The sequence below is a fragment of the Stegodyphus dumicola genome, chromosome 10, assembly GCF_044657685.1.
Source record: "Stegodyphus dumicola isolate Sdum_Otavi_A_Nest chromosome 10, ASM4465768v1".
Classification (NCBI taxonomy): domain Eukaryota; kingdom Metazoa; phylum Arthropoda; class Arachnida; order Araneae; family Eresidae; genus Stegodyphus; species Stegodyphus dumicola.
The window spans coordinates 40,798,392-40,825,126 of record NC_140777.1 but is presented as its reverse complement, the minus strand read 5'-3'; the positions used below and the strand labels follow the sequence as shown (position 1 = coordinate 40,825,126).

General features: G+C 30.5%; 2 protein-coding genes across 9 annotated transcripts in view; one reads left to right on the top strand and one right to left on the bottom strand.

Annotated features, from left to right (window-relative positions):
• Positions 1-6,266, top strand: part of Kr-h2 (transmembrane protein 33-containing Krueppel homolog 2) — a 40,777-nt gene extending 34,511 nt beyond the window's left edge. For all 4 annotated transcript variants that reach the window (XM_035373534.2, XM_035373532.2, XM_035373533.2 and 1 more), the window contains exon 8: positions 1,781-6,266. In XM_035373534.2, the coding sequence (XP_035229425.1) occupies positions 1,781-1,919 (139 nt within the window). In that variant the 3' untranslated portion in view covers positions 1,920-6,266. The remainder of the gene's footprint in view (positions 1-1,780) is intronic.
• Positions 406-26,735, bottom strand: LOC118201424 (uncharacterized). 5 transcript variants are annotated; one of them, XR_015043389.1, is made up of 4 exons: positions 26,553-26,735; positions 17,934-18,006; positions 6,272-6,352; positions 406-1,094 (listed from the first exon to the last, which is right to left on the bottom strand). XR_015043389.1 is itself a non-coding variant. In XM_035373531.2 (3 exons), exon 1 carries the CDS (start codon positions 26,495-26,497, stop codon positions 25,484-25,486), a length of 1,014 nt encoding a protein of 337 aa, XP_035229422.1. In that variant the 5' UTR covers positions 26,498-26,694; the 3' UTR covers positions 445-1,094; positions 6,272-6,352; positions 25,170-25,483. The 5 variants fall into 5 exon arrangements, 3 of the variants coding, with proteins under 3 accessions (XP_035229422.1, XP_085681004.1, XP_085681005.1); XR_004760245.2 differs by lacking the exon at positions 17,934-18,006 and having other exon boundaries at positions 408-1,094; positions 26,553-26,721; XM_035373531.2 differs by lacking the exon at positions 17,934-18,006 and having other exon boundaries at positions 445-1,094; positions 25,170-26,694.

Genomic DNA, 26,735 nt, shown 5'->3' with positions numbered 1-26,735 from the left:
CTAATGAGGTATCTGCCGAAATGAAAAGGAATTCTTTGATATAACAAGTCATTTGGGTATTTTGTTCAAAGGGACATGTAAATAAGTTTATTTACAATAAGTTCCAGAACAGCAGAGCACTGCGCCAGCTTTGTAGGCACCCTTAACCTTTTAACTGTCATGCCTGAGATGTTCGAAAATGTCACGCCCGAGTATTTCTCGGGGTAATTTTTTTTTTGAGTGCATCGTATTGTCATACCCGAATATATATCGGGAGATGTTTATTTCGGCTACATTTGGTTTTTCCAATAAAAATATTTGACAATTTGTGTACCCAAATCATCAAAATAACTTGACAGTTAAAGGGTTAAAAACCATATGAGTAATAATGTTCCCAGTGTTATCTAATTCATAAACAATTTTTCTATCATAAAAATAATATAGTAAAACCTTATTGCCAGGAGTTTTTCACCATTTTAATGTATGCATCAGAAAGGGCCACCTAACTGAATCTAAAGCCCCTGCGACATCAAATGAAACAACTGCAACATGTTTATCAACTCCTAATTCCTGTTCATGTGCTATTGCAGTGCCTGTTCATTTCCAGGCCATGAAACTAAATTGATAATGAGATGATTTTATCTTTATTAAAGAAATGCATAAGCCAATTCATAATGAATTTATCCATTATGTTCCCTAAAATTTTTAATATACAAATAGTTAATAGTATTTGTCTTTTTTGGAATTAATATCAGTTTACGTATTTTCCATTGTGATGGAAATTTTCCAATACTCTAACATTTATTGTGTAAACAAAGAGCCACCGATATTGTGGTTAGGGACACTAACGGATCTGAGTTCAAATCCTGGAGAAGGATTGATTTTGTAAACATATCTTGCCTGTGCAGTAAGGGGCTCTGAAAATACATGACAATCTAAAAGTCATCCTGAAAGGTTTGGTGGCGAGGGCAGGGGGATGAAAGATCTTTGGACTGTCTCCCCTCAGGGTGTTCTTCCTCAAAATTTGGTTACAAAGCTTAACAGTTAACTAGGTTTCAGCATTACCTCAATCACCTATGGTACTTCAGAGGTGCTGGCCCAGCTTCTACCTGCACCTGTACAACAAAAGAAAAAAGTCCCAGTAATCAAAATATGATTTCTTCACCATATGAACATTAAAATAATCAGAGACATATGTTTTAACTTAATTACAATCACTTCAATTTCCATTTTATTAAACAGTTTGCTATTTTTAGTATTACTTGGCTTCAAAATATCACCATTTAATATTGCATTCTCTGAGGTCCCAACATCTAATAAACTTATTTACGATCAGCTCAATTTCCATTTTATCAAAAGGTTTGTCATTTTCAGTAGTTCTTGGCTTCAAAATATCTCAATTTAATTTTGCATCCTCTAAGGTCTCGACATCTAATACATCAGAAACTATTTGCATTACACAGTGTCATTTCACATAATGTAATGTTTTGTTACTCATGTAACTTTTTTATGGGAAGAAATTAGGAAATTAATATTACTTTAAATTGCTTTATGTATTTAGTAAACTGCTGAATTAATAATTTTATTAACATACATATATTGTCTATGTAAAGAGAAATATTCTTTTGTCAATGAGTAAGGTTTTGAATTAACATACCTCTGAAGATATTGTTATAAGCAAATAGTTGAACAAGAAGCATATTATTGCAGTTTTATCATAATTTAATTAATTTTATTTATTATATTAATATGTGATGTGCGAAGTTACGAGGAAAATAATAATAATTTTTTCTCTCCTTAGAAATGTTTTTAGAGAAATGCGAATCATTCTCGAAAGTTTTGCAAATAAACCAGGTCGTAATCAACAGCTGAGAAACTTATGTCATAAAGTGATAAATTTTACATCGTATCTTGCTCCTCCAATACCTACACAGCAATAAAATAAATTATTTATGTAAACAAATTCTACATGTGAACTATGTTTCAATATTTTTTGTGTGTCCAGTTTTGTATGCATGCTTTGATGAAGTCTGGAAATATTGTTTTCATTTCGCCAAAGCACTGTTCAAACAACTGTCATTCCTTCAAACAAAAAAACATGTGATCTGATTGTTGCATTTCCTTATTTATGCACATAGATTATTATGTATTATCACTGAATATTTTACTGGTTTCTATGTATTTTTCTGTGCTTCAGACCTTTTTATGATCTAATTCTATAATATTTATTTAGTATCTGTGGCTAGTTTTTGCAAATTTCTATTTTTTAAATATTGATTGTATTTGTATTACATGCAAGTTCTTTAAAATTCTCCATAATGGAATTTTTTTTAAAGTTCAAATTATTTATGATTAGGTGTATCTAATGAAGTATATGTATAGCTGCTGTTAAATAAAATATTACTTCTTGAGAATATTGTATCTGTTAAATTATAAATCCTTAAAGTTGTATATAATACTTATCTGCAGTATTATTTACAGTAAACATGTTGCATACTAAAAAAAACTTTGATGACTCTTTGTATATACAATTACTTACCTGACTACAGTTTGTAATTTTTAAACTGTTTCTAAATGAATAATGATGCAGTAGACTATGATAGGCATTTGGATTTTTATATGACACAACGTAGTATCATGACTAAGAATCTGGGCATACATTTAAGCTATTTTGTCTGAAACTGTAATATTGATTGGAAAATTTTGCATGCATGTATAGCTGGATTGGCTACATTTTTAAAGCATAAGTATGTATACCTTCCCATAGCATAAAAAATAATGAGTTTAGAATCTAAGCATGCATATGTAGTACTAAAGTTTGCTTATATGTAGGGAAAGGTTAAGAATGGGAAAATATCAGTATAAATTTGAATTTTTTAAACCTTAACTGCCAACTATTTTATTAATTTTTTCTAAATAATGGAGAAATGCGAATTTTTCAATCATGTACTGTCATAAAATAATTACTGTCAAGTACTGACACACTTTAAAAAATCTGATATTTCAGTAATAAGTAAATATACAAGTAGAATTTTGTTTTCTGTTTGTTTTCATTTCTAGTCTGGCTTATATAATTAGCTCTGAAGTTTTTGCCGTTTATTAAATCCTACTAAGTTGAGATGATGAGCAAAGCTATTAATTTATATAAGTTGTTTAGAAAATAGAAGTAAATGTGAAGTATATGCAGTATAGGATATGTTCAGCATTGGGAAAATAAATTGTCTTCTTTGTTAAGTAATAATAAAGTAACTTATTTTCAATGCAATCACTATTTAATTTCTTCTCAATCTGAAATGTTTTTATTTGAAGTTAAACATTCAGTATTAGCAAATAAATTTACCAAAATCATTATTTTGATGCAAATATAGTTTTAATTTTCTTTTAGAATGAATTTCTCTCTCTTTTTAAATCTATATAGATAGCTTGAATTATGTCAGTATATTTAGTAGTCTGGATTGTTTGGCTTTGTATTTTTAAAACAATTTGTTAAATATGCTTTTTTTGGTATGCATCTATAAAAACAAGAAAACTAAAGCTGCAAAGATAAAAATTACCTTCTACCGTAATGCAGAGTTTGTTAAAATTTTGTTACATTCAAGAATTTTTTCTTGTCAGGTTATTTAGTTTGTTGTTTTACTTATTTTCAAGTTCTGAATGTGGCATTCTCCAAATATTTCTATAAGTATCAACAAAATTAAATAAGATTATTGCTTATTGCCATTGTCAAATGTTACCTTGAATTAAAATTTATTTAAGCTTTTTGAATTGACTTACCTAAATGCAGTGAATTAGCATTTTTTTTTTTTTTAAATATTCAAATGTTAACTTTAGGTGTTGGGTTGATCATTGTTCATTTCAAATGTAGATGCTTGCTTTTTTTACTTTTCTTAAAAAATATTTCAGATGCTCAGGTCATGAATTTCCAAGAAACTGAACTTCATGTTAAAAGAATGTAGCTAAACATGAATTCATAGAACTCTAATTTGAAGCGGAATAGATGTACTTCTTTTGCAATTCATCTTTTGCGTTAAATTTTAATTTTAGAGTTTGTAATTAGATTTTGGAAGTATATTTTTTTTTAAGTTCTAATGTTCTTGTTAATTTTATATTTTTGTGTCATAATAATCTTCAGTTCATAATCTGCAGATTAATTTGCAGTTTGTCACTTCCCTTCTTATTACACACACAGAAAGAGTTATGTATATAGTTTTTAATGCATAATAATAATCATGAGTTTTATTTGCAAATGAATTTACACTCACACATCGTAAATAATAAATATTTATAATTTCATTTTTAAAAATTCTGTAACATTAACTTGTAGTATATTTGCAAGTGAAAGGTTATTTATGAATGTTATAATTCTTTACATTTTCTTCAATTCATATTCAAATTTAATGCTGTTTTTATTGCATTTTAGTGCAATTGTACCAATTGTTTTTTTATTTCTTCGCAGATTAAGAGTTTTTAAAATATATTTTGGATATTTTATAGTACAGGCATTCTTATGCAAAGTAAACATTATATGCCATTTAACTGATTCAAAGAAGAATCTGAATCATTTGAAAGAGTTGTTTTCCAATCTCCCCTTTTTTTGGTATATTTAAAAACAATTATCATAGAAATTTCTCTTTTGCTAAAGGAAATTAGTCATGTCAGCTATATGTATAATATAATCAGTCTTTGGAATATTAAATACATAATTTTGAGTCAGCTTTCATTTTCTGTGACCTAAAACGTGCAACTTACGTCGACTTGCAAAATTCAGGTCTTTATATTCAGTGTGTTTAAAAAAGATTGCACAGTTAAATGTCACTCAAATGGTTGGTCATAGACTTAGTGGTCAACTTTAAGAAATGTACAAAATAAATAGGCTCTCAAACTGTGATAGTATTTTGGTTTGCATATTTTTTATTGAAAATATACAAAATTAAATTTTTTAAAAATTATCCCTTTCTGCAAATCTAGGATTAATAAGTCATTTTTTTTCCCTAGTAAATGTTTTGTAGAAAAAAGACCTGATCAACATTATGAAAAATGAGCACTGAAATGTATGGTTAAAATTTCATCCGATGAAGGAAAGGAAGAACAAAAGTTTAAGGATTTGAATACAAATTTAATTCCACCAATCTGAAGCTGGCATTTCTGTAGATGGGAAAAGTGCTTCTAAATTAATATTTTACTATTATGAATGCTTGTACTACATGTTTCACTATTTGGCTTCATGATGCATAAATGAGTACTACATGTTTTTATAAGTATTTGAGCAAGTTTCACATTTTGTAATAAACAATTTGAGTATTTTTTATTAAATAAGCTACTAAAAGGTATCACATGGCCAAAATTGTCATATTTTGAAGGTTTACTTGATATTCTAAATTGAAATGATAGGTCTACTGCTAACTATTCAAGAATTATGTAATAGAATAATTTTTCAAAAATATTTTTCATATAAATAATACAAAGTTGCTTCTTTCAGAACTTAATTGCTAAAATTCCTCAACAGGAAAATTTGGAAATTTTTCACTTTGAACATTTTGAGTTTTGATCAGACGGAAGAACCTTTTTATACAAGCTTCATCATTCTACCTCATTACTTTTTTTTTGCTAACATAATTTGCACTTGGTATTTCAAAATATACATCTTTTAAGAACTTCATTGTGAAAAGTCCAGTTAGAGTAATTATCTTTATATGCATATTATAAATTTATTTTATTGGTTTGTATGAAATTGTGCATAATTATAATAATGAAACCTAACAATTAACTTTTCTACCTAATATAAATTAAAACTTTTTATCTTAAATGTTTGTCTGTTAAAATTCCTGCTGAAGATGTAATTTTGAGAAATATTATACCTATAAGAAGAATTAAAAAAGTGTTTTTATTTCTACTTAATGGAAGTAATATTTGTGTATGATACAAAATTACACGGATTTTTAATTTATTTTCTGGCCTAACATCATAGTTGCAAACTAGATTTATTTCACTTTATATTTACTTTTGTGCACATTTCTGTAATGTGAAATAGTCATGTAATGTATGTTAAAATAGACAGAAGGCACAATAAAATGAGGAAATATATTCATTATTTCTGAAGTTATGTTTTATACATAATGTAATAATTAAGATAAACTGAAATATTAAATCATCAAAAGATGAGCAAGAGCTGAAATTTGTTATGTATGCAATCTTGTTTATACATATGAATTATAAATTTTGTATTCACTTGGTACTGAAATTTTTTCTTGTACATTAAAAATAAAAACAGTTCTATTTAATATTTACTTACTGTGATTTACAGTTCTTTTTTCTCATTGATCCAATTAAGGCAGCATATTTTGAGAAAGAAAGTAGATACCAACTGGCAGGTCTGGAATTAAAATATCCCTTTCTGATACACATTAAAGCATCTTAGACACATATTCTTTGATAAGAGAGTTAAATATTTTATATACCATTTATTTTGAACATATTAAGCCCAGTTAAACAAATGTCTTTGTTATCAAAATTTGATGTAACTATGATTATATACAAGCAGACATTCAGTATTTAAGCAAAGAATGAATTATACACTTAAATGAGCTGTAGAGTAGATTTGCATGACATTGTCAGTTTATTTATTTATTTTTATTGTGGTATGAATACTGTTAATACATTTTCAATATTTTATACTTAATACAATAATGAAAGCTATGAAAACCTAACTTTATCTCAATGAGACATTTATCATATCAAATCCTTTTTTATACAATAATACTAAAATATTCGATGTTCAGATATTTAGTGTATGGTACGAATTTGTATATATGCAATGGTCACAGAGTTTATTAATTTGTTATATAAATTAATAAAATCATTGTATATGTATTAAGTATTAATATTATCTTCATTGCTTTTTTTACATAAAATGGAACTACAGGACAAGAACTGAATTTTTAAATCTTATGCAGAGTTGCCAACTCTCCTGATTTAGGCGGGAGACTCCCGACTTTCGACCGATCTCCCGCCAACCCGATTTACAATATATTTCTCCCGACTTTTTCTTATTCTTAAAATTTCTCACGATTTTTATGGAACTTGGCTTAATATTTTGTTATATGAACAAAAGTATTTTGGACGTCTGAAAGCAATTGAATTTTCTCTAGATTATATCTAAAACAAAACCTTACGAATCAGATAACTTATGCTTTGTGAGTGAGAGCATTATACGTATCCCAGAAACGTCGTTCTCCAGTTCTCCAATGGGCATCGAACTCCACTGCGTGTCAGCTGGCATATATTAGCCAATGAGGACAAGGCAAGCTGTTATTTGGATGTTCTTTAGTTATTTCGTTCAATTTGTGCTGAGTTGTGTGAGTGCACGTGCCTTCGGGGAAATAGTTTTAGAAATTATCATCTTTTGTTATGTCTGCGAGAATGAAATACTCGTGTACGTTTCAAAAATCGTACACAGTTGACTTTCCTTCCATTATTTCCTCAAGGAAATGTAATAAATTTGCGATGTGCACCGCCTGTCGTTGTGATTTTTCGAATTCGCAATGTGGAAGGGTGGATGTTCTCAAACATGTGCGAACACAAAAACACAAGGATAACTTGAGTTGTTTTTTAAAAAAACGAAAAATTAAATTTTTCTTCGGAAACAAAGGACCAAAAAGTTATTAATGCAGAATGTCTGTTCTCTGCCTTTTTACTGGAGCACAACCTGCCACTGAATGCATCGGATCACGCTGCAGCTTTATTTAGAAAAATGTTTCCCGATAGTGAAATTGCTAAGAAATACTCAAGTGCAAGAACCAAAACAGGTGCAATTGTTAAAGAAATGAGTTTGAAAAATAAATCTTCAGTTATTGATTGCACAAAACAGCTCCGTTCTGCCTCTCTACGGATAGAAGCAATAATACCGATTCAAAACTGTATCCAATTGTTGTTTCTTTTTTTAATCCAGATTCTTAAGAAATTGAGTGCAGTTTACTTTCTGTCTCCATTTTAGTAGGACATTTGACAGGCTTTAATTTACCACAGCTAATTATTAAACTTTAAAAGAAAATGCAGGCCCTCTGGATAATTGCTTAGCACTTGGTGCAGATAATGCACCAGTATTGGTAGGCTTGAAGACTGGTGTTGCAGGCATCTTAAGAAAGGAAAATTCAGATTTGCAGATTATGAGGTGCACCTGTCACCTCTTAAATTTAGCAGCTGAAAAAGGGGCAGCTTCTTTACCAATAAATGTGGATGAACACATTGTTGATATTTATTATTATTTTGAAAGGAGTTCTAAAAGGAAGGAAAAATTGAAACAGTTCCAACAGCTGCATAACAGCAGTTTACAATTAGAAAACTTGAATGAAGTTATAAAATCAGATAGGATTGACACCCAGTGGAGTTTAATTGGAAAACTGAAAGGTGCTGATGGAATTTTAAAATATAGCCAACTGTCTAGAATTGTGTTGGCCATCTTGACAGTTCCCCATAGTAGTACAGAGTGTGAGAGGATTTTCAATGTTGTTGCGTAAACGAGGACTAAATTTAGATCTAATATTAGTGATGACACATTAGAAAAACTTTTCTTAGCGAAATAGCGAAAGCAGGCCTACGTGTCAATTGCAGTGAACAAAATTAGTTCTTTAAGAAAGAAACTTCCTAATTTTCTAAACTAAAATTCCCTCCTTTTTTTTTTTATTTCCGTAAACGATGCAAGTAATAAAAATGTTTTTTTATGTGTAAGGTATTTTTGTGTTGCTTGCATTTAAGAATTAGTTACTATTAAAGTTAATTCATTATTAAAAATCATATTTTTATCATTTAAAAAGTCTTTTTAACATTGTGGAAAATCTCCTGATTTCTTAAAAAAATCTCCTGATTTTTGAGTGTCATAGGTTGGCAAGTATGCTTATGTATAATCACTTATTGAAGTTTAAATGCACTGTTTTTATTAATTTTCTTATATTCTAATCTTTAGCTGTTGTGTATTGATAGAAAGCTAAGTGCTATGATTACTGTGGATTTAGATTGATTATTATCAGTTTGGCATTTTGTGTGGTCATCATTACAATTCATGTTTTCTAATTGTAGTTTTGAAATGTTTCATACCTGCATTGGTATTTCTGGTGAAATTTTATTTTCTTACCAAATGAAAAGCTTTTGCACCTGGAAGGTATATTTTCATTAATAACATCAAAATTATTTCCTTCAGGCATGGTTTAAAAACGTTTGAGCAATACTTTTAACATTTAAATGCAGTAAGTAATGTGTAGGTATGCAGCCAGTTAGTTCTTTATTTTAGACTTTTCTGCATTACTTTTTAAGTTTTTCCCATTACTGTTTGAAATCATGCCAGTATGTATGTACAGAAATATATGTTTTCAAGGTGTGTGTTGTATGCCTCGTAGATTATCCTGTACAGCTATATTCAATTAATTGAAAGAAAATGCGTTTAGTAATAAATCAGAATTTGAGAATATAATGTAATTACCAGTTTTTTAAAGTAAATGTATTTATATAATAAACTTATAAAAAATAAAATAATACAATACAGTACAAAGTCCGTAATCCGGACGTCCATTATCCGGAATGATTTATAATCCGAACCTCAAAGCCACAATAATTTATGGCCAGCTACCATATTTTATGGTGAGGACAATGAAGATTACAGCCGCAAATTTGAAGGTTTTTGGACATCGCAAACTAAAGGTGAAATTTTCCAGTTATGGGATTTTGTAAAGAAATGTGGAGAAGCGATAATAAATTAAGATGATATAAGAGAAGTTTTTCATAGCGACGACAATGCCCTAATCATCAATCAATTAACGGACGGCGAAATCTGTAGTATGGTTCTAGATCCAGAAAATACCACTTCCAATAGTGAAGAAAGTGACAGAGAGGTTATTGAAAACGAAAAAATTTTGATTGATGAGTTAGTCAGTATTCTCAACACAGCAATTACATAACTTGAACAGTGGAACTTTGTAACTGAACAAGAAATTATGTCTGTTTATAAAATTAAAGAGAAAGTATTAGCACAAAAAATGAAGCAACTTCAACAACTTGCATTGAAAGAAATGCTTAATAAAGTAAAAGCTTTTTTGTAAATTTTGATACCTTTTAGATCATAATTGCTCTTTATTTCATACATTACGGTTTCATATTTTTAATTGTATAATTTCTGCGTGCCATGTTGCCAGATTTAAATTGATGATCTATAATCTGGAATCGCTGAAGTCCCGACGAGTCTGGATTATGGACTTTGTAGTGTATAATAAACTTATGAAGTTGAGACCATTTCCCAATAACCAATTAATTACGACAATTGAAACCATTGCTTTCCTTGTAGGACAACTGCTATTTGAACATATTAAAACTAATCTGTATTCATTGGCATTGTAGGTATTATTTCCGGTCAAGCAATATATGACTCATTTCGCTACATTCATGGTAATTAGTATTATCATATTCCTTGTTTTCAGAACACTTTCAATGCCAGTAATGTATTCCCTTTGAGCTAATAATAATTTCATATATATTTTCATTAGTATTTAAACATATGTTTAAAGTCTACATGGTCTAGGTTCTTTAGCAGATTTCTCAATTTTGTTTTTTAATTCTGGATTCCTTATTGCAGAAGAGTCTGGAATTTTAGAATCTCTCTTTACGTCTGAAGGAAGTATAATGAAAATTATTTTTTAATCTACAAAATGCATTTTAATTCTAGTTTTCTAATATCTTTTAAAATTTCTAGTTAGATTTTTCAGATGAATCTAGATCAATGATCAGATGATCAAATGGGAATGATGAAGAATAAAATTAAGCTATAATTTCAGTTATAATGTAAAATATTTTTACTTTTAAATAACAACACATTTGTTTATACATTTATAATAAATTGCACTGGAATCTTTAGTTTGTTTTAATAGGATTTTCTTTCACCTTCATAATTTAGCTAAGCACAAAAATTCCAAGGAAAAATGATTCTTTTTATGAATTTTTCATTAAATTTTTCTTTTGAATCATTTGCAACTTAATACTTTTATAACCAGACATATTGCGATGGGTACCAGATTGAATTTCATGTCATGAATAATCATCATCAATATTCCACAGTGATGTCTGCAATGCAAATAAAATCATTTTATTTAAAACATCATTAACAATATGAGAATTCATGTTTTCAGAGACAGGTTTTGAAAAAGTATCACCATTTCCAAAGGATATACTATAATGTAATTATGTACATAGCTGATATATAAGAAAAATATAAAATGATGCTCTCATAACTGAGCAATATATACTTACCACTCTTTCCCTCCGAACCATCAGGTGTACTTTTGTTGTTTAAATTTGAAATAATATAAAAACTCGATCAATAGTAGTTTTTCATCCGCTAAGTTATGGTCAAGTTGAAATGTATACAGAGTGTTTTACTTATTTGACATCTTTTCGTATTTATTGCATAATCATAAATTAATCTGAAAATTATTTTATATTTTTGTGTTGAATGCTTTACAGATTCATGTTTTGTACTGTTTTATTTGGTTATTCTAAAAAGAATTTTTTTAAAGATAAAATTTCAGAGGGATAACTTTTGTGATTATAAGTTGTATCCAAATATTAAATAAAAATTTTAAGCGTTTTAAATGTGTGCATACATGTATATCACAAGAGAGTATGTTTTTCATGAAAATTTAATGTAATAATATGAACATCTGCAAACTGAAAAGTAGACGTTGAAAATTTGACAGTCAGTCATGAATCACCATTACTACATTGAGGTGGCTATTAAAAAAAAACGAGTGTCAGTGCATCATTTGTGCAGGAAGCTATTTTAAAATAAATAGAAAATGGAAATGAAGTCAGAGACTATTAATGGAAATTCCTTTCACTGATGGTCTTATGCTTTATTTTTACCAAATTATAACATTATAGTATACAGAATAGACTGATTTTGACCATCAGATTTTCTGATGGAAATTTATGTAGTGCAAGTGTTGAATACTAAATTACTCATCATATAATTTTTGTTTTCATTTTGTCAGTTGGCAACTAGATGAGTTGGACTCAAGATTCATTAAAAAAAAAGGAGGGGGGATGATGATAAACACATAAATAAAAATGTATCAAAGAACTTAATTCAATTTATACTAACTTATTTGTTAAAATGTAATTAAACATGCTGTCCTTTTAAGTAGTTTCTTAGATGTCTTTTGTAGAATGTATTACCACATTTATTTTAGGAAAGAAAAGAAAATCTAAATGGGCCTTAAGGGACACCAAATCTATTTAGCACTAGAGCGAATGAATCCCTACCAAATAAATAACACAAAATTTGGAAGAGGTATCAAACCTCTAAATATATAGGGTGGGGCAAATAGAAGTGGTTCGGAAAACAGAGTAACTCTATTCTTCAGGCCACTTTTATTTGCCCCACTCTGTACATCCTTTATGAAAACTTCCAAAGCTTTGCTGTGATTTAATATGAGATACAGATCTGATAGAATCCCATTCAAATTGTGTAAAAGAAACTGGTCAATTTCATTGTGATATATTTTTGACTTGCCATAAAAATGTATTGTTTTATGAAGAATAAATGATTGATGAAGAAAAAAGAATCGCTAATAACAAGGAAAAAAAATATTGCTGCGTCATGGTAATGTACTTTAAAAACAAACGTAAACTTAAGGATGATTTTACTTAGTGTTTGTTAGAAATGTGAAAGAATTTAGTTTCAACTCATCAATCATATAATAAATAACAGCAAGTAAATAAATAATGCAAATATTACGACTGGAAACCTTGCAACAAGCAGTTATGCAAAAACAGTATATCATTAGCAAAAAGGACTACTGTGATGTCTCAGCAAAGACACTGCCAGATTTCTCACATCTTTACTGGCATGAAAGCCAGTATCTTAAAATTCTAAAAAAATTCCCATAAAGATTTTGTCTAATGAGCTTTTAAAAAATATTCTACAATCCATACTACAAATTAGAGAATCGAGAGCAGACTACTTAAAATACATCAGAAAATGCTTATTTAGATGGTTTGCTAGATTTATATCTACAAGTAAGAAATAAAAATATTTTAAAAGTTGATATAATGTGAACAATTTTGCAAGACATTTCTGACAACGTTTGAGCAGTTGTGGGTGATTTGTTCGTTTTAAGCGATAAAATAATATAGTAAGAAGTCCGTAATCCAGACTCGTCGAAACTTTGGTGATTCCGGATTACGGGTTTTTCCAGATCATCAATTTAAATCTGGTAAGATGGCATGCAGAAATTATACAATTAAAAATATGAAACCATAATTTATGAAATAAAGTGAATTATGATCTAAAGGGTATCAAAATTTACACACACACACACACACACAAAAAAAAAAAAAAAAAAAAAAAAAGCTTAATATTTATTTGTTTACTTTAGTAAACATTTCTATCAATGTAAGTTGTTTAAGTTGCTTCGTTTCGTTTTTGTGCTAATACTTTCTCTTTAATTCTATACACAGATATAATTTCTTGTTCAGTTACAAAGTTCCACTGTTCAAGTCCTGTAATTGCTGTGTCGTTCTAACCGACGAAATTTTTTCGTTTTCAATAACCTCTCTGTCACTTTCTATCGGAAGCGCGCATGGGTAAACGTTTTACGCATATACGTAAGTTTGTGGCTTTGAGGTCCGGATTATAGATCATTCCGGATAATGGATGTTCGGATTACTGACTTTTCATTTCCCTCTATGGATTTAATGCCCAAGAGTTATATATATGATATATAGAATATACGTACATCAGAATATTCAAGGTTTTTGTTGACTGTCACATGGTAAGTGTTGTAAGTTCTTATGAATTTGTTCTTAGTTTTCGAGTACAATTATTTTATCAATGGTTATTGATTTCACATTATTTAATCTGCTTCCAAATCAGCTTTTTGCTAATAACACTTCTGAGCAAATGAGGTGAAATTAATGAAACTGAAAATCCTTAAAAATTATTCTTTTGGGTGGGATACTCAGTTTTACTCAGCTACTCTTACTTGGCAACATATTCAAATTTTACACGTTTTGACTTATTTTTGAGGGAGTTATTGCTATTTTTGTGATTTTTCCTTAATTTATGATAACCAGTGTATGTGTCACATATTTTAGAAAAGATGACTTTTTATCCTGCCAGTTCATTGGTAATTGTTGCCCGACTGTTTTTCTAGTACCCACAGAAATATTTTTTCTTTTCATAAATCTGCTACACCAGCAAGGCCCTTCTTTGAAATCATTTATGTTAATTTGTTTTGCCATAAATTTTGCTTGTAAGTGAATATTTATGGTCGAAATTGCCATTCCCTTTCCTCACTGCTCCTTTATCCAGTTTGCAAGGTTGTCCTCTAGATTCGGCCACCTTACAGTACCACTTCTTTTGGCTTTTCTGTTGTGGCATATTTTTAAATTCTTGTTTTTCAGTTCTCCAACATTGAATGCATTTCTCGTTCACTTCAAACTCTCAAGCTGTTGCTCTATTTCTAATTTGTTCAGCACATGAAATTACATTAAGCTAAAAATCAGCAGTATAGCTTCTGTGCCATTTTCAAAAATTTTCCGCTCTCTTCCTACTTAAAAACTATTCAACAGGTACTTGTACCCAAACGGAAAGGATCTGTATCTAGCAGAATTCAAAAAAAAAAAAAAAAAAAAAAAAAAAAAAACGATTTGTGCTGAAGGGGAAATACATCAGAATTTGTTATTGCAATGCAGGTGGTGTTCGCATTTGAAAAAAATTGCAGTAGATTTACAACGGAAAAGGATGGGTCCTGGAAGATTCATCGAATGGCACTGAAGAGAGATTATTCAAACTGATGAGAATGCTGATTTGAAAGAGGGAAGAATGTTATTGTTCTAACATGGTTGCCACTGATGTCAATATCGGCGGGTTGGCCGAGTATTATATATATGCTACAAGTTAGCATAATGCTAGTTTTCTTTCACTCAAATGATTTTAAATGTAAAGCCTACAGTGTTAGCCTTTACATTTAAAATTTATTTTATTTTTAATCAAAAGTTATTTTATTTTTAATTTATGGAATAAAGCATGAATTTTATTTAGATTAGTCTTAGCTTTATTTAAGGGAAACAAAATATGCTTTGCTTTTATTGCCACTGCCAACAACAAGCGGAAACGAAGCAATAAGAAATACAATTATATAAACTTACAACAAACCCCCACTGTCTTGAAGTAAAAAAATTGCAACTATAACAAAGTGAAAGCAAGTGAGAATGAGAAAGCCAATTTTCGTTTCAATGTCATTAGTAAAAATGCCACCAGTGAAGAAAAGCGACACCACAATGGCCTAATTGCTTCTTTCACTGTTAGTAAAAGGCCATAAACCAGGTGTCTCCTCGCAACCGTTTCCTGCCTTTGTTATACTACAGTTTCATGAATAACAAGCTAAATAAAGCTTTAACAATTTAAGAATACTCTTTTTACCAGATTAAAATCTACATGAGTACAAATAAAAATACTAGAATAATGATAACTTAAACCACACATTAACATAATTAAAATTTATGACATAACAATATAAAATATTAAGCCAAAACTTATGACCACTTTCCCATGCAAATACAAGAATCTACAAGTACACAGCAGTGTAAAATAAAATATTCTTGCATCACACATATGAAGAGGTCACAGAGCTCTGCAGATCAGTGTTATTCTTATTCTTTGATGTTTTTTATTATTATGGCCTGTTTTTTAAATGCCAAGTTGGTGCAGAATTACACTAAGTTAATATTTACCTCTTGCAAACATTATCTGGCTACCATGTTTCTGGAATTGCTTTTAATATGGCACCAGTGCATTTTCTCATGCCAATGACTTTTGTCACATGAAAACCACAAAGTAAGACTCATAATGATGATGAACTATGCCCTGTTGATTTTTATTGCACTGCTTAGCAAAGCATAATCTTTCAACATTTTATCTATGAGCAGCTGTTGTTGGATCATCAAAATAACATTTATTATTCACAGTACAGTACAAAGTCCGTAATCTGGACTCGTGGGGACTTCCGCGATTCTGGACTATTGATCATCAATTTAAATATGGTAAGATGGCATACAGAAATTATACAATTAAAAATATGAAACCGTAAATTGTGAAATAAAGAGCAATTATGATCTAAAGGTTATCAAAATTTACAAAAACTTAATATTTATTATTTGTTTACTTTATTAAACATTTCTTCCAATGTAAGTTGTTTAAGCTGCTTTTTTTTTTTGTGCTAATACTTTCTCTTTAATTCTATAAACAGACATAATTTCTTGTTCAGTTACAAAGTTCCACTGTTCAAGTCCTGTAATTGCTGTGTCGAAAATACTGACTAACTTGTCAATCGAAATTTTTTCGTTTTCTCTGTCAATTTCTTCAGTATTGGAAGCGCGCATGCATAAGTTTGTAGCTTTGATGTCTGGATTATACATCATTCCGTATAATGGACTTTATACTGTATAAACTATCTCCTACCTGGTTTTCCCAGTTGCTGTTTCATATGCTCACCTTTGATCCCTCTTATACATTACTGATTGCCTTTCTATTCAAAACCTGAGCGAGACAGAATTCATCAGTTTCTCAACATAACTCGCCAAATATTCTGTATTGTGGAAGAACCCTGCTGGTTTTGTTTTTTCCCTGTATGAACAGACTTTTGTTTGTGCCCACAATTGCTTATTTAATTCTTGTATTAGACATACAGAAAACACTCAAATAGTTGCACTTTCATAAAAGTGGAGTTGGTTCCCTCACCACGTAACTGGTGTCAATTCCTGTGCCCAACGATAAACAAATCACTGCACTGTATCAAAATGTATTCTGGAACCAATGAAATAGTTGTCAAAATGAGATAATTCTTTGCTTACAACTTTTCACATTGCACCTCCAGATGCTTTCACTGATATATAGTTGTTGGTAAAAGTTTACAACTGGATGCCCCTTACCATTTTTTTTAGGCGATTCTTTTTTAATGTCAAGATGGCCACTACACAAAACCAAAATAAGAAGTCAAGGAATTACTCAAACTCGGTGTCTATGTACACATCGATCTATTTTCACTAAAAAAAAAAAAAAAAAAAATCAAACAATTGCACAAACTAGGCATTGTGCACTGCCTTAACTTTGTCTATGTACACATTGATCTACTTTCACTTAAAAAAAAAAAATCGGGAAGCGGTAAAAATATGTTCACGGGTGACCCTTGGTGGTAAATGGACACCAAGTTTGAGCAATTCTTTGACTTGTTATTTTGGCACAAAAACAAAGCCAAAATAAGTCAAAGAATTAAACAAACTCAGTATCTATGTATTTGCACTTAACATCAGAGAATTGCACAAACTAGGCATTGTGCACTCCCTTGATGGTTAGAGTAGACTGAAGGGTACCCCTTGTATTATTGAAAAGTTGTTGTTTCATTTACCAAATAGTCAAGGAAGTACCCAATGCCAAGTTTATGCAATTCTCTGATGTTTTTTCAACTGAAAAATAAGTCGACGTGTACATGGATAAAGTCAAGCGAGCGCGCAATGCCAAGTTTGTGCAATTCTCTGATTTTTTTTAGGTGAAAATAGGTCGACGTGTACATGGATACTGAGTTTCTGCATTTCTTTGACTTGTTATTTTGTCTCTGTGTAGCGGCAATTTTTGGCGCTAAAATCAACGCTACAAAGCCAAAATAATAAGTCAAAGAATTGCACAAACATGGTATCCATGTGCCACCAAAAATTGCCAAGGGATACCCGTAAATAAACTTTTATCCCCGTCAGTTTGTCCATGTACACATTGATTTATATTCACTTAAAAAGTCAAAAGAGCAGCCAACAAAAAATGTATAATCTCAATAAACTACATTTTAAATCAAACAATAAAATAACATAACAAAGGAAATTCATCATAGCTCTACACAAAGGAAATATCCACTTACTTATTTACAAATTTCCATGTCTTCAGTAACACAAAACCAGGGCTGTGGAGTCGGTAGGGAAAATGACTGACTCCTGGAATTTTAATGACTCTGACTCCTTCATATATATGTAAACATATACACATGGGTACAGCTTATTTTTTTAATGTAAAAGAAGTAAAAGATGCTACAGAAAAAAACTGATGCATAGCAAATTTTTAATATTAATTAGCATTTATTATGAAATAGAAAAACTGGCATTAGTAATTATTAAGAAACAGTAAAACTTTGGCAATATCTTCTTTGTTAGAGGACCATAGATCCGATTTGATAAACTTCAGAACTGAGAAGAGTCTTTCCACACTGACTTGAGTAGGAAGAAGAGCTGTTACTGTTAGGGCTAGTTCCTTTAACTTTTCAAGATAGATTTTTATAAGTTTTAAAAGAGGTGTTTTGCAAGAGCAATCATATTTATCTATTTCTTCAAAGACCGTGTATAAATCTTGTTTGTATTTTTTTATTTTTATACCTAAAGGCTCATGGTTATTTATTTTCATTCGCTTTGCCTTAGCCTTTTCAATATTATCCAAATATTTCTCAAAATCTAATTTATCAGCGGAAGAGGATGATAGAGACTCAGTTGCAATATCTACATTTGACTGTCCTGATTTGAATACTTCAGTTATTCTGAGAATAATTCCATTCTTATGAAAGTTCATAGATGGCTGGCTTTCTTTGCCTTTTTAATTTGTTTGTCATCCAACAAAATTCGGCGTTCTGGATTCATGTATATTGAACGCAGCACGATCTTATTGTTTAGCAAACTAGTTTCTCTTTCCTTCATTGAAAAAATGATTCCTTCTGCAATAAACCCTTCATTTCGGAAGAAACAAACATCACATTCTTCCAGTCTTGCCTCTTGTTAATTCTTCAGATTGTAGCTGTTTTGTGGCTATATAGGGTGTTGAAAGAAGGATTTCCAGCTCTGCAAGATCATTCCACAGTGTTTCTGTTAGTGAAATATTAGGGTTATTTACATCTTCTGAAAAAGTTCTTAATTCTATCAATCAGTATATCATCAAATATGTACTTCTTCATTGCATTGCTCCTTTTCCTGCTCGCTTTCTAAGAATGGCATCAATTTTGGGGAGTTCTTGCTGCTTACCTAAATTCACCACTGAGATTAGTAACTAAATGGATCAGTTTAATCAATAATAGCAAATATCACGTCCCTCCTGCTCCCTTATATTTATTTACTAATATGTCAATAAAATGGAAAATAACTATTGGCAAATATCACATCCATCCTGATCTCTTATACTTATTTACTAATATGTCAATAAAATGGAAAATAACTATTTATTAATGTATATAGTTCATAAATAAAAATATTAACTTAGTTTGTCATTAATTTTTTTTTCAATTCACTTAAATTTCATTTCAAATTCAAACTGTTCAACAAAAACCGGAGTCGGAGTTGACATATTTTTTTAGCGACTCCAACTCCGACTCCACAGCCCTGCACAAAACTCCTTAACAGCAAACAAAAACTTTCTAAAATTATCTGAACTAGAATTTGTGTACTGGTGTTGCCACATAAATTAAAAAAATAAGAGTAAAAAATAACCTCCATAGTGTCAGTATCCTCCGACGTTCGACCATGCGCATTTCCTTCCTACAAACAAGACATTTATAATGGCTACCAAGTAAACCTTCATATACAAACCAGTCAATTAACACATTCATGCTGGTGCGGTGGCCCGCACTAGTTTGTCTCATCGGGCGGCGCGTACCACAGGTTGCCCGCACTAATCTGTCTAATCGGGAGGTGTGTGCCACCAATGGTGCGCATTTGATTGTGTTATTAGACGTTCAAAATTAAAAAAAGAAAAACTAAAATTTATTTATTATAAAAACTTTTTTAATAACAATTATAATTATTAACTATTAGCAAACATACAACTCATATACAGGTCTGAACAGGTAATAACCGCGCACGCCGCCAGATGAAACGCAGCAAAAATTCGAGCGAAGAACATAATAATTGGGCCGGGCGTGAACGTGTTAATGCTTTTTTCTCTTTCATTCCGAATCGTACTACCATATTCAGTCATTCAAGAAAACAGTCAATATATCTAATTGCGTTGTGTAAAAAGAAAACAATGTTAACCCAGTAAGATAGGATATTGGTCCAGTATAAAATTAATTAAAATAAATACAAAGCTAGGTAAGTAAAATCAAGCTAATGCTTATTTATGGAGATACTAGTAAGAGTACAGTTACATTTTAATTTGGTGTTGAGCGGTCATCTAAATATCTGAAGAAACAACGGAAAGGATTAACATACCTTCTTTACATGTTTAACATTTCGCGTTTCCAGTTGGGAGGCATCATACAGAATTTGGATACTTGATATAGGCATAAAAGCCCAGACAAGATAACTGTCACGAAGCAGGGAATAATAATTATATGTCGGAAGATGCATCTGCAAGAAAAAAGACAAAATGAGAAAAGTTAGGGGGCAACTCTTTCGGAGGCCAGGCTTTCCAGCCCCCAGCCGCTTCCAACCGGTAGGACTCAGGTCTTCTCAAAAACACTGGCCAAGTCAGGAAATACTCAGGAATTCTTGATTCAGTACGCCTTCCTTCTGTGTAGGTTGTTTAATCGTTCATCACACCAGGGACTCCGGACTGCTGGTCTCTGCTCTGTATCTAGTCATCTCTTGTTTTTTTTTTCCTTCGAGAAAATTTCTTTCTCCGTCTCCCTGGCTTCGTCAGAAAAAAAGGTGTAATCGAAAATCTTTTCTTTGTCTCTCCTCTCTCGAAAAACACTGCACAGCCACTTTAATAGCTGGCGCGTTTTTTAAAAATTTGGCGAAGAAGGTGATCAGCAACCAGCCAAGTCCAGCAACCCATACAGAGAAATCTTCACGGGAAGGGGTTTTTCGACTATTAGAAGAGCCAGTCAGCGCAGTTCAACCATTTGGCCTCCCAGGCCATTCCGCTGGGTCAACACTCTCCGCAGATGAAAACAAAGGGGTGGGGGGCATTAGCTTCGAATCGAGGTGCAACTCGACCATGTAGAGCTTCCTATCCAACGATTATTTCCCCCTCCTCACAAATTCGCTGTAGAACCTTTCCCTGCTAGAGATGTCACAGCAACCAGGGTCCTGTTTAAGTAAAACTCCAGATGGTGTAAACATCCAACAGGTCATCCTACATGAGGTGGAAACCTTACATGCGTTTTTTTGCTTGGGCGAAACAATTTCGGAGTGCAGTAATCCTCTGATAAGGGATTCTGAGAATGAATTCCAAGCCGACGTTTGGGATGTGAAAATTTCCAAAACCAGTGAAATGTTATTCAACACAAACAAATTTGGGGCATTAACAATTAAACTATTACATAACAATATAATTCATTAAAAATGTCAGCACTATATAAATTGTTTCTTCAGTAGCATTTTAAGTATACACACTCATTAACCAGATTGAATTTCAATTACTATCGATTTACCTTACCACCAGTCAGAAAATTTATATTCGACAACTTTAAAGAAAGAGGGGTAAAAATTTTAAGTTAAAAAAAAAAAAAAAATTAATACACTAAAAGTGCAGCAAACAAAACTTTAAAATAATTAAAGTTAAAAGTTAAACAACCTTAAGGATCAAAACAAAAGTACAAAACCAAATAAACTTAAGTCTCTAAACTCAAATTAGAAACTAAACAACTTCAACTAAAAACTTTTAAAGCAACCAACCAACTTTAAACAACTAAAGGACAAAAAAAAAAAAAAAAAAAAAAAAAAAAAAAAAATTAAGAACTTCAATTACAGAACAAAACTGAAATACTAATTCAGAAGTCAAACAACAAAAATCAGCGTTATATTTTCACAGGACTATTTTCGATGGTTTTACCGAACCACCATCCTCAGCTAGCTGATTTTTGTTGTTTGACTTCTGAATTAGTATTTATTCAGCGTGTTATTGTGTCTTAAAACTGAAATAGTAAACAAAACTTAAGTTTGAAAATAATAACAAGTAATACATGACATCATTCAAATTAACCACAATTACATAACCAATCACATCATAACAGAGCTTCCATAGCATTCAACTACTCAGGTTACCATAAATGAAACAACAATTTGGTGATAAATCCAAGGGGGCACCCCTTAAATCTACTATAACCCAGGAAGGTAAAACAAAGTTAAAACTAACATGGTAACCAGAAATGGGGTTTCATCACCAAAACTTAACAAAATTTGTCGCTAATCGAAGGAGCACCCAATTGTCCACTACAGCCACAGTTTTATTCAAGGGTCATTTTTGCATATTTGAATGTGAGATAAAAAAGCTATATCATCTTCTTCATTTCTCAGCAAACCAAACATCTTTAACCATGTTATTTAAAAAGACAATATGTTACATGTGAAATATTCAGAGCTCTTCTTGTGACAAGAGAAATACGTGTGATTGTAAACTTGTTGATATTTACATGAAAATAAAACACAACAAATGTGGTTTACTTGGTGCACTTCTCATCAGAAGCAAACTAGAAATTATCTTAGGACTGCAGCCATTTGAAGATGGTATGAAGTGTTGATTAATCAATAATCTGAATACTGTTTATAGAAAAAAGGCCCATAAAAATAAGTAAATACCTATTGTTCATACACAAAATGACAGTAAATTTAAATGAGTTTGAAAAGTTAGATAATAATAGTCATGAAATTTGATAAAACATTCCTGAATGTAAAATTCTGTAGTGTGCTAACACTGTCGTGTATTTGCACAACAGAAACAGCAATGACAATTTGAAACTAGTAACTGAAATCATAAAAGCTACACCTGGAAACAAAACTATTCTTTTGAAAGAAATCTCTTTGTTTGGTTTTGTTGCACATTAAGTTTATTTCTTAGAAGATTATAGTTCTTGGGTAAAAAGATCTGTGGATTATTATTATCTTCTTGCTTCATTTTAAAACCCACAATAAGAAAGTAAATATACATGATCTTTTAATAAAATTTTACTTAATTCTTTTAAGCGAAAAAAAAAAAAGATTTATCTCAGATGAATTACTAACTATACTTAAAAGGACAGTTGATCAAAAATTAATTAAAATTCTTAATATTTCATGTAATTATCAAATAAGAGAGAACGTGAGGATCACGGAACACCCACTGTTTTGTTATTATATGAAATCTGGTATACTTAAGCCACCTTTTTTTTTTTTATTTCTTTTAAAATAAACTAGCACCTAAACTTTGATCATTCCGAGTTCCTTTTGCATTCTGTTATATACACGCATTTAAATATAATCTATATCCGCATATGTTAATTAAGAAAACTACTTTCTGTGTTTAGTATTGTAAAATGAAATTGAAAGCTGATTTAGTACTCTTCTGTTATCAGGACCAGATTCTGTTATGCATGAATGTATTCATGTGTGCCTGTTTATATGTTTGTATGTGCATACACATATATATGCACACATACTTACATGGATACATTTCTGAATCCAGTCATGAAAATAGAAGACTATTGCTGATTTTATTTTACATAGGTAATGTAACAAGATGAATTTTTCCTATTCCAGATCTTACCAAAGTAAAATGTATAAATAAGAAATATCACAAGATTAAGCACATAAAATTACTTAATTCTCCAAATACATTCTCTTTGAGAATGAAATCTATATGACCCAAATATGCTTATCTGAAATTAAGTAAAAAGGGAATTATATCTTACAAAGCAGAAAAGCACATGCAAAGTTATTTTTCAGAAATGAAAATAATTAATGAATTAAAACAAAAAATTAACAGAATGAATACAATATAGCTTTATAATATTTGAGGGAATTTTGTAAAAATAAGTAATCTAGTCAATTTTACTCATTTTATTATCCAGTTGGCTAATCTAGTTACTTATTGAATAATAATATAATGGGCTAAATTAAAGCTATTTTTTATGTTACAACAATGGAGGTAAATGTTAGGTTTACCTCCATTGTTGTAACATATGATGTTTGTACTCATGATGAATTCTTATAATTCAATAACTGGTTGGTTCATTCATTATTGTACTTATCTTACATAATGTGCTCTTAATTCTTTGCTATCAAAAATGTACAGAAGGTCTGAATCTGAAAGGTAATGTCAAATTAATATATTCAAAACATTAGATTTCTCACTTAAATATGTATATAGATGTAGATCAGGGGACAAAACCTAATGATAGAAAATCAGTTTCTGGCTATGTTATGTTAGATAACTGTCCTTTACTACACTGTTGTAGAAAACAAAGCTGTGTAGTTTTATCCTCAAAGGAAGCTGAGATTATTGCCTTATCAAAAGCTGTTCAAGATTTATTATGGTTGAAATCAGCAGTTAATGAAATCACTGATATTAACAGTATTTCAATGTTTGAGGATAATCAATCATGTATCAAGTGCAGACTTAAATGATTCAGGTAGAATGAAACATCTAGATATTAAACTAAAAACTTATTTATGAATGTGTAGAAGCACATATCACAACTGAGTTCATCTGTTCAGGTGCACATATTGCTGACATGTTAACTAAATCTTTTATCTAAGTGTAAACTGAATGAACGTTTACTTTTATATGGTTGAAATCTTTAAATGTAAATCTTCATCAACAGATTCAAAAAGCCATGCCACTTAGATGGTTCATAAGCACAAAATACTAGAAATTACAATACACTAATGTCTGAAATGAATACCAGCTCAATTCTGAATTATATATAGAAATCCATGTTCTTATAATTTGAGTTTGTCAAATATATCATTTAAATCGAAAATTAGTACAAACGAATAGACTGAAAAATAAATTTATCCTTTTATACAGTAAATCTTACTTTTTACTCAATACCGAGTTTATCTACATATTCTATTATTAGATATATTTCATACATTGCATTTAAAAAATAAAAATTTTAACACAGACTGCCATTTTTATAACATATTCATATTCTCTACATGTAAATCTAAGGATGTGCATAAAAATTTACATACTTCTTTATATATTTTAAGATGCAAGAAGGCAAAAAAGAACTTAAAGTTTGTTTTAAAATATATGTTATGTATGTTTTAAAAGTAGCTCGGCTCTCTTTCACTAAAACTAATACTGTAGCGATTATTTTAAATAATAAAAATAACATTAATTATAACAGGCAAGTAACCAATAAAATAGAAGTAATATTCAAACAATAATAATTAGTAACAGTTAATCATGTTACCTTCTATTAAAATGCAGTTTTCATTACAGTCTGATAGATAACATTAAATTCTGAACACCTACTTGATAAACTGTAATGTATGGAATGTTATATTAATAATACTTTCCATCTGTACAACTACGGCAGGTTGTTATTTAAGTATTGACTGATTATCACACAGACAGACATTTCTTGACTTCAAAATCTCAAAAGAATATTCGGGAAAAAATTGCTCCACAACAACAGAAGAAAGCTTCTCTAAATTTTAAATCCATATTGTAGTTTTCTATGTACATATTTATCACAATAGTTTAATCTTCAGTTTTTTTAAATTATTATTTAATATTATTTCGGAAAATACAACCGAATTCAGGTCTGATGTTTTTTCCTTTCACAAAATCATCTACTTCATTAACTTTCGTTAGTACACATAATTTAGATTCTAGTTTCTGTTTCATTTTCTGCATAACATCATTATTTGTTCCACGTGATGCATCTTCTATCACTACAGTAGCGTATCCATATTCTAATGCATCAAACGCTGTGAAAGCAACACAATAATCTAGAGCAACACCGCAAATGAAAACATGTGTGACGCCTATCTTTTTAAGCTCACTATCTAATGCAGTCTGATTAAACTTCATATTATCTTGAAAAGCTGAATAGCTATCTACATCAGGATTCACGCCTTTATAAATAAAGCAGGAATCTGGCGCAATCTTTAAATCTGAATGAAGTTGCGCTCCCCATGTGCCTTTCACGCAATGCCGCGGCCATAATTTTTGTTCCATTTTTGATGGTTTTTCAAATACTACTGTATCATAAAGAGAAAATTCTTTCGTTTTGTATGCTTCGCTTAACTTATCGTAATTCAGACATTCAAAGAATGATATATGTTTCTCCGGATGACAGTCCAAGGAATAAACTACAAGATCAAATTTAACACTTTCTAATAAATCATTAATTATAGGAACCACATCTACGCTGTCCTGCTTAGCTGGACAATTTTTTAGCGCAAGTGCACCATCAATGAAATCGTTTTGAACATCTATGATCAACAACGCTGATACCGGATTCAGTAATGGTTTTATCCATTTGTACCACACAGTTTCAAATTCTTTTACGTCGATTTTTCCGTCTTTATTGGAATCAAATGTTAAAAAAAAATCGGCATACATTTCTGCTGATACATGGTATGATCCACCTTCACTGTCTGTCATAACAGACATTGTTAAGGCACGAAAATCCTCTGAATTCAGACATAACTCCTCAGATTTCGCATAAAATTTTATACAATCTAACATAACTGAACTATCAGAAAAATCGATTTCACCATTGAAAAAGGTCATATTTTTATCTTATTACTCAAAAAGAAACAGGAAATTTTTGTTAAATGCTAAATACCTGACACCAGCAACTACTCATAGGGTACTTCTCGTATTCCAATTGGCAAATACCAAGGTTCTTTAATATACTAACATCATTATATGACGTTTACCAAAGAATTTGATGAGCTCGGCTCATACTCCTTGTCTATGCGCGTCCGCTTTCGCGCATGCTATGACGTCATCCCACACGCCAATATTT

What these genes read in the sequence shown, in the direction of transcription:
- LOC118201424 (XM_035373531.2), bottom strand. Translation starts at nt 26,497, where the DNA reads ATGACCTTTTTCAATGGTGAAATCGATTTTTCTGATAGTTCAGTTATG.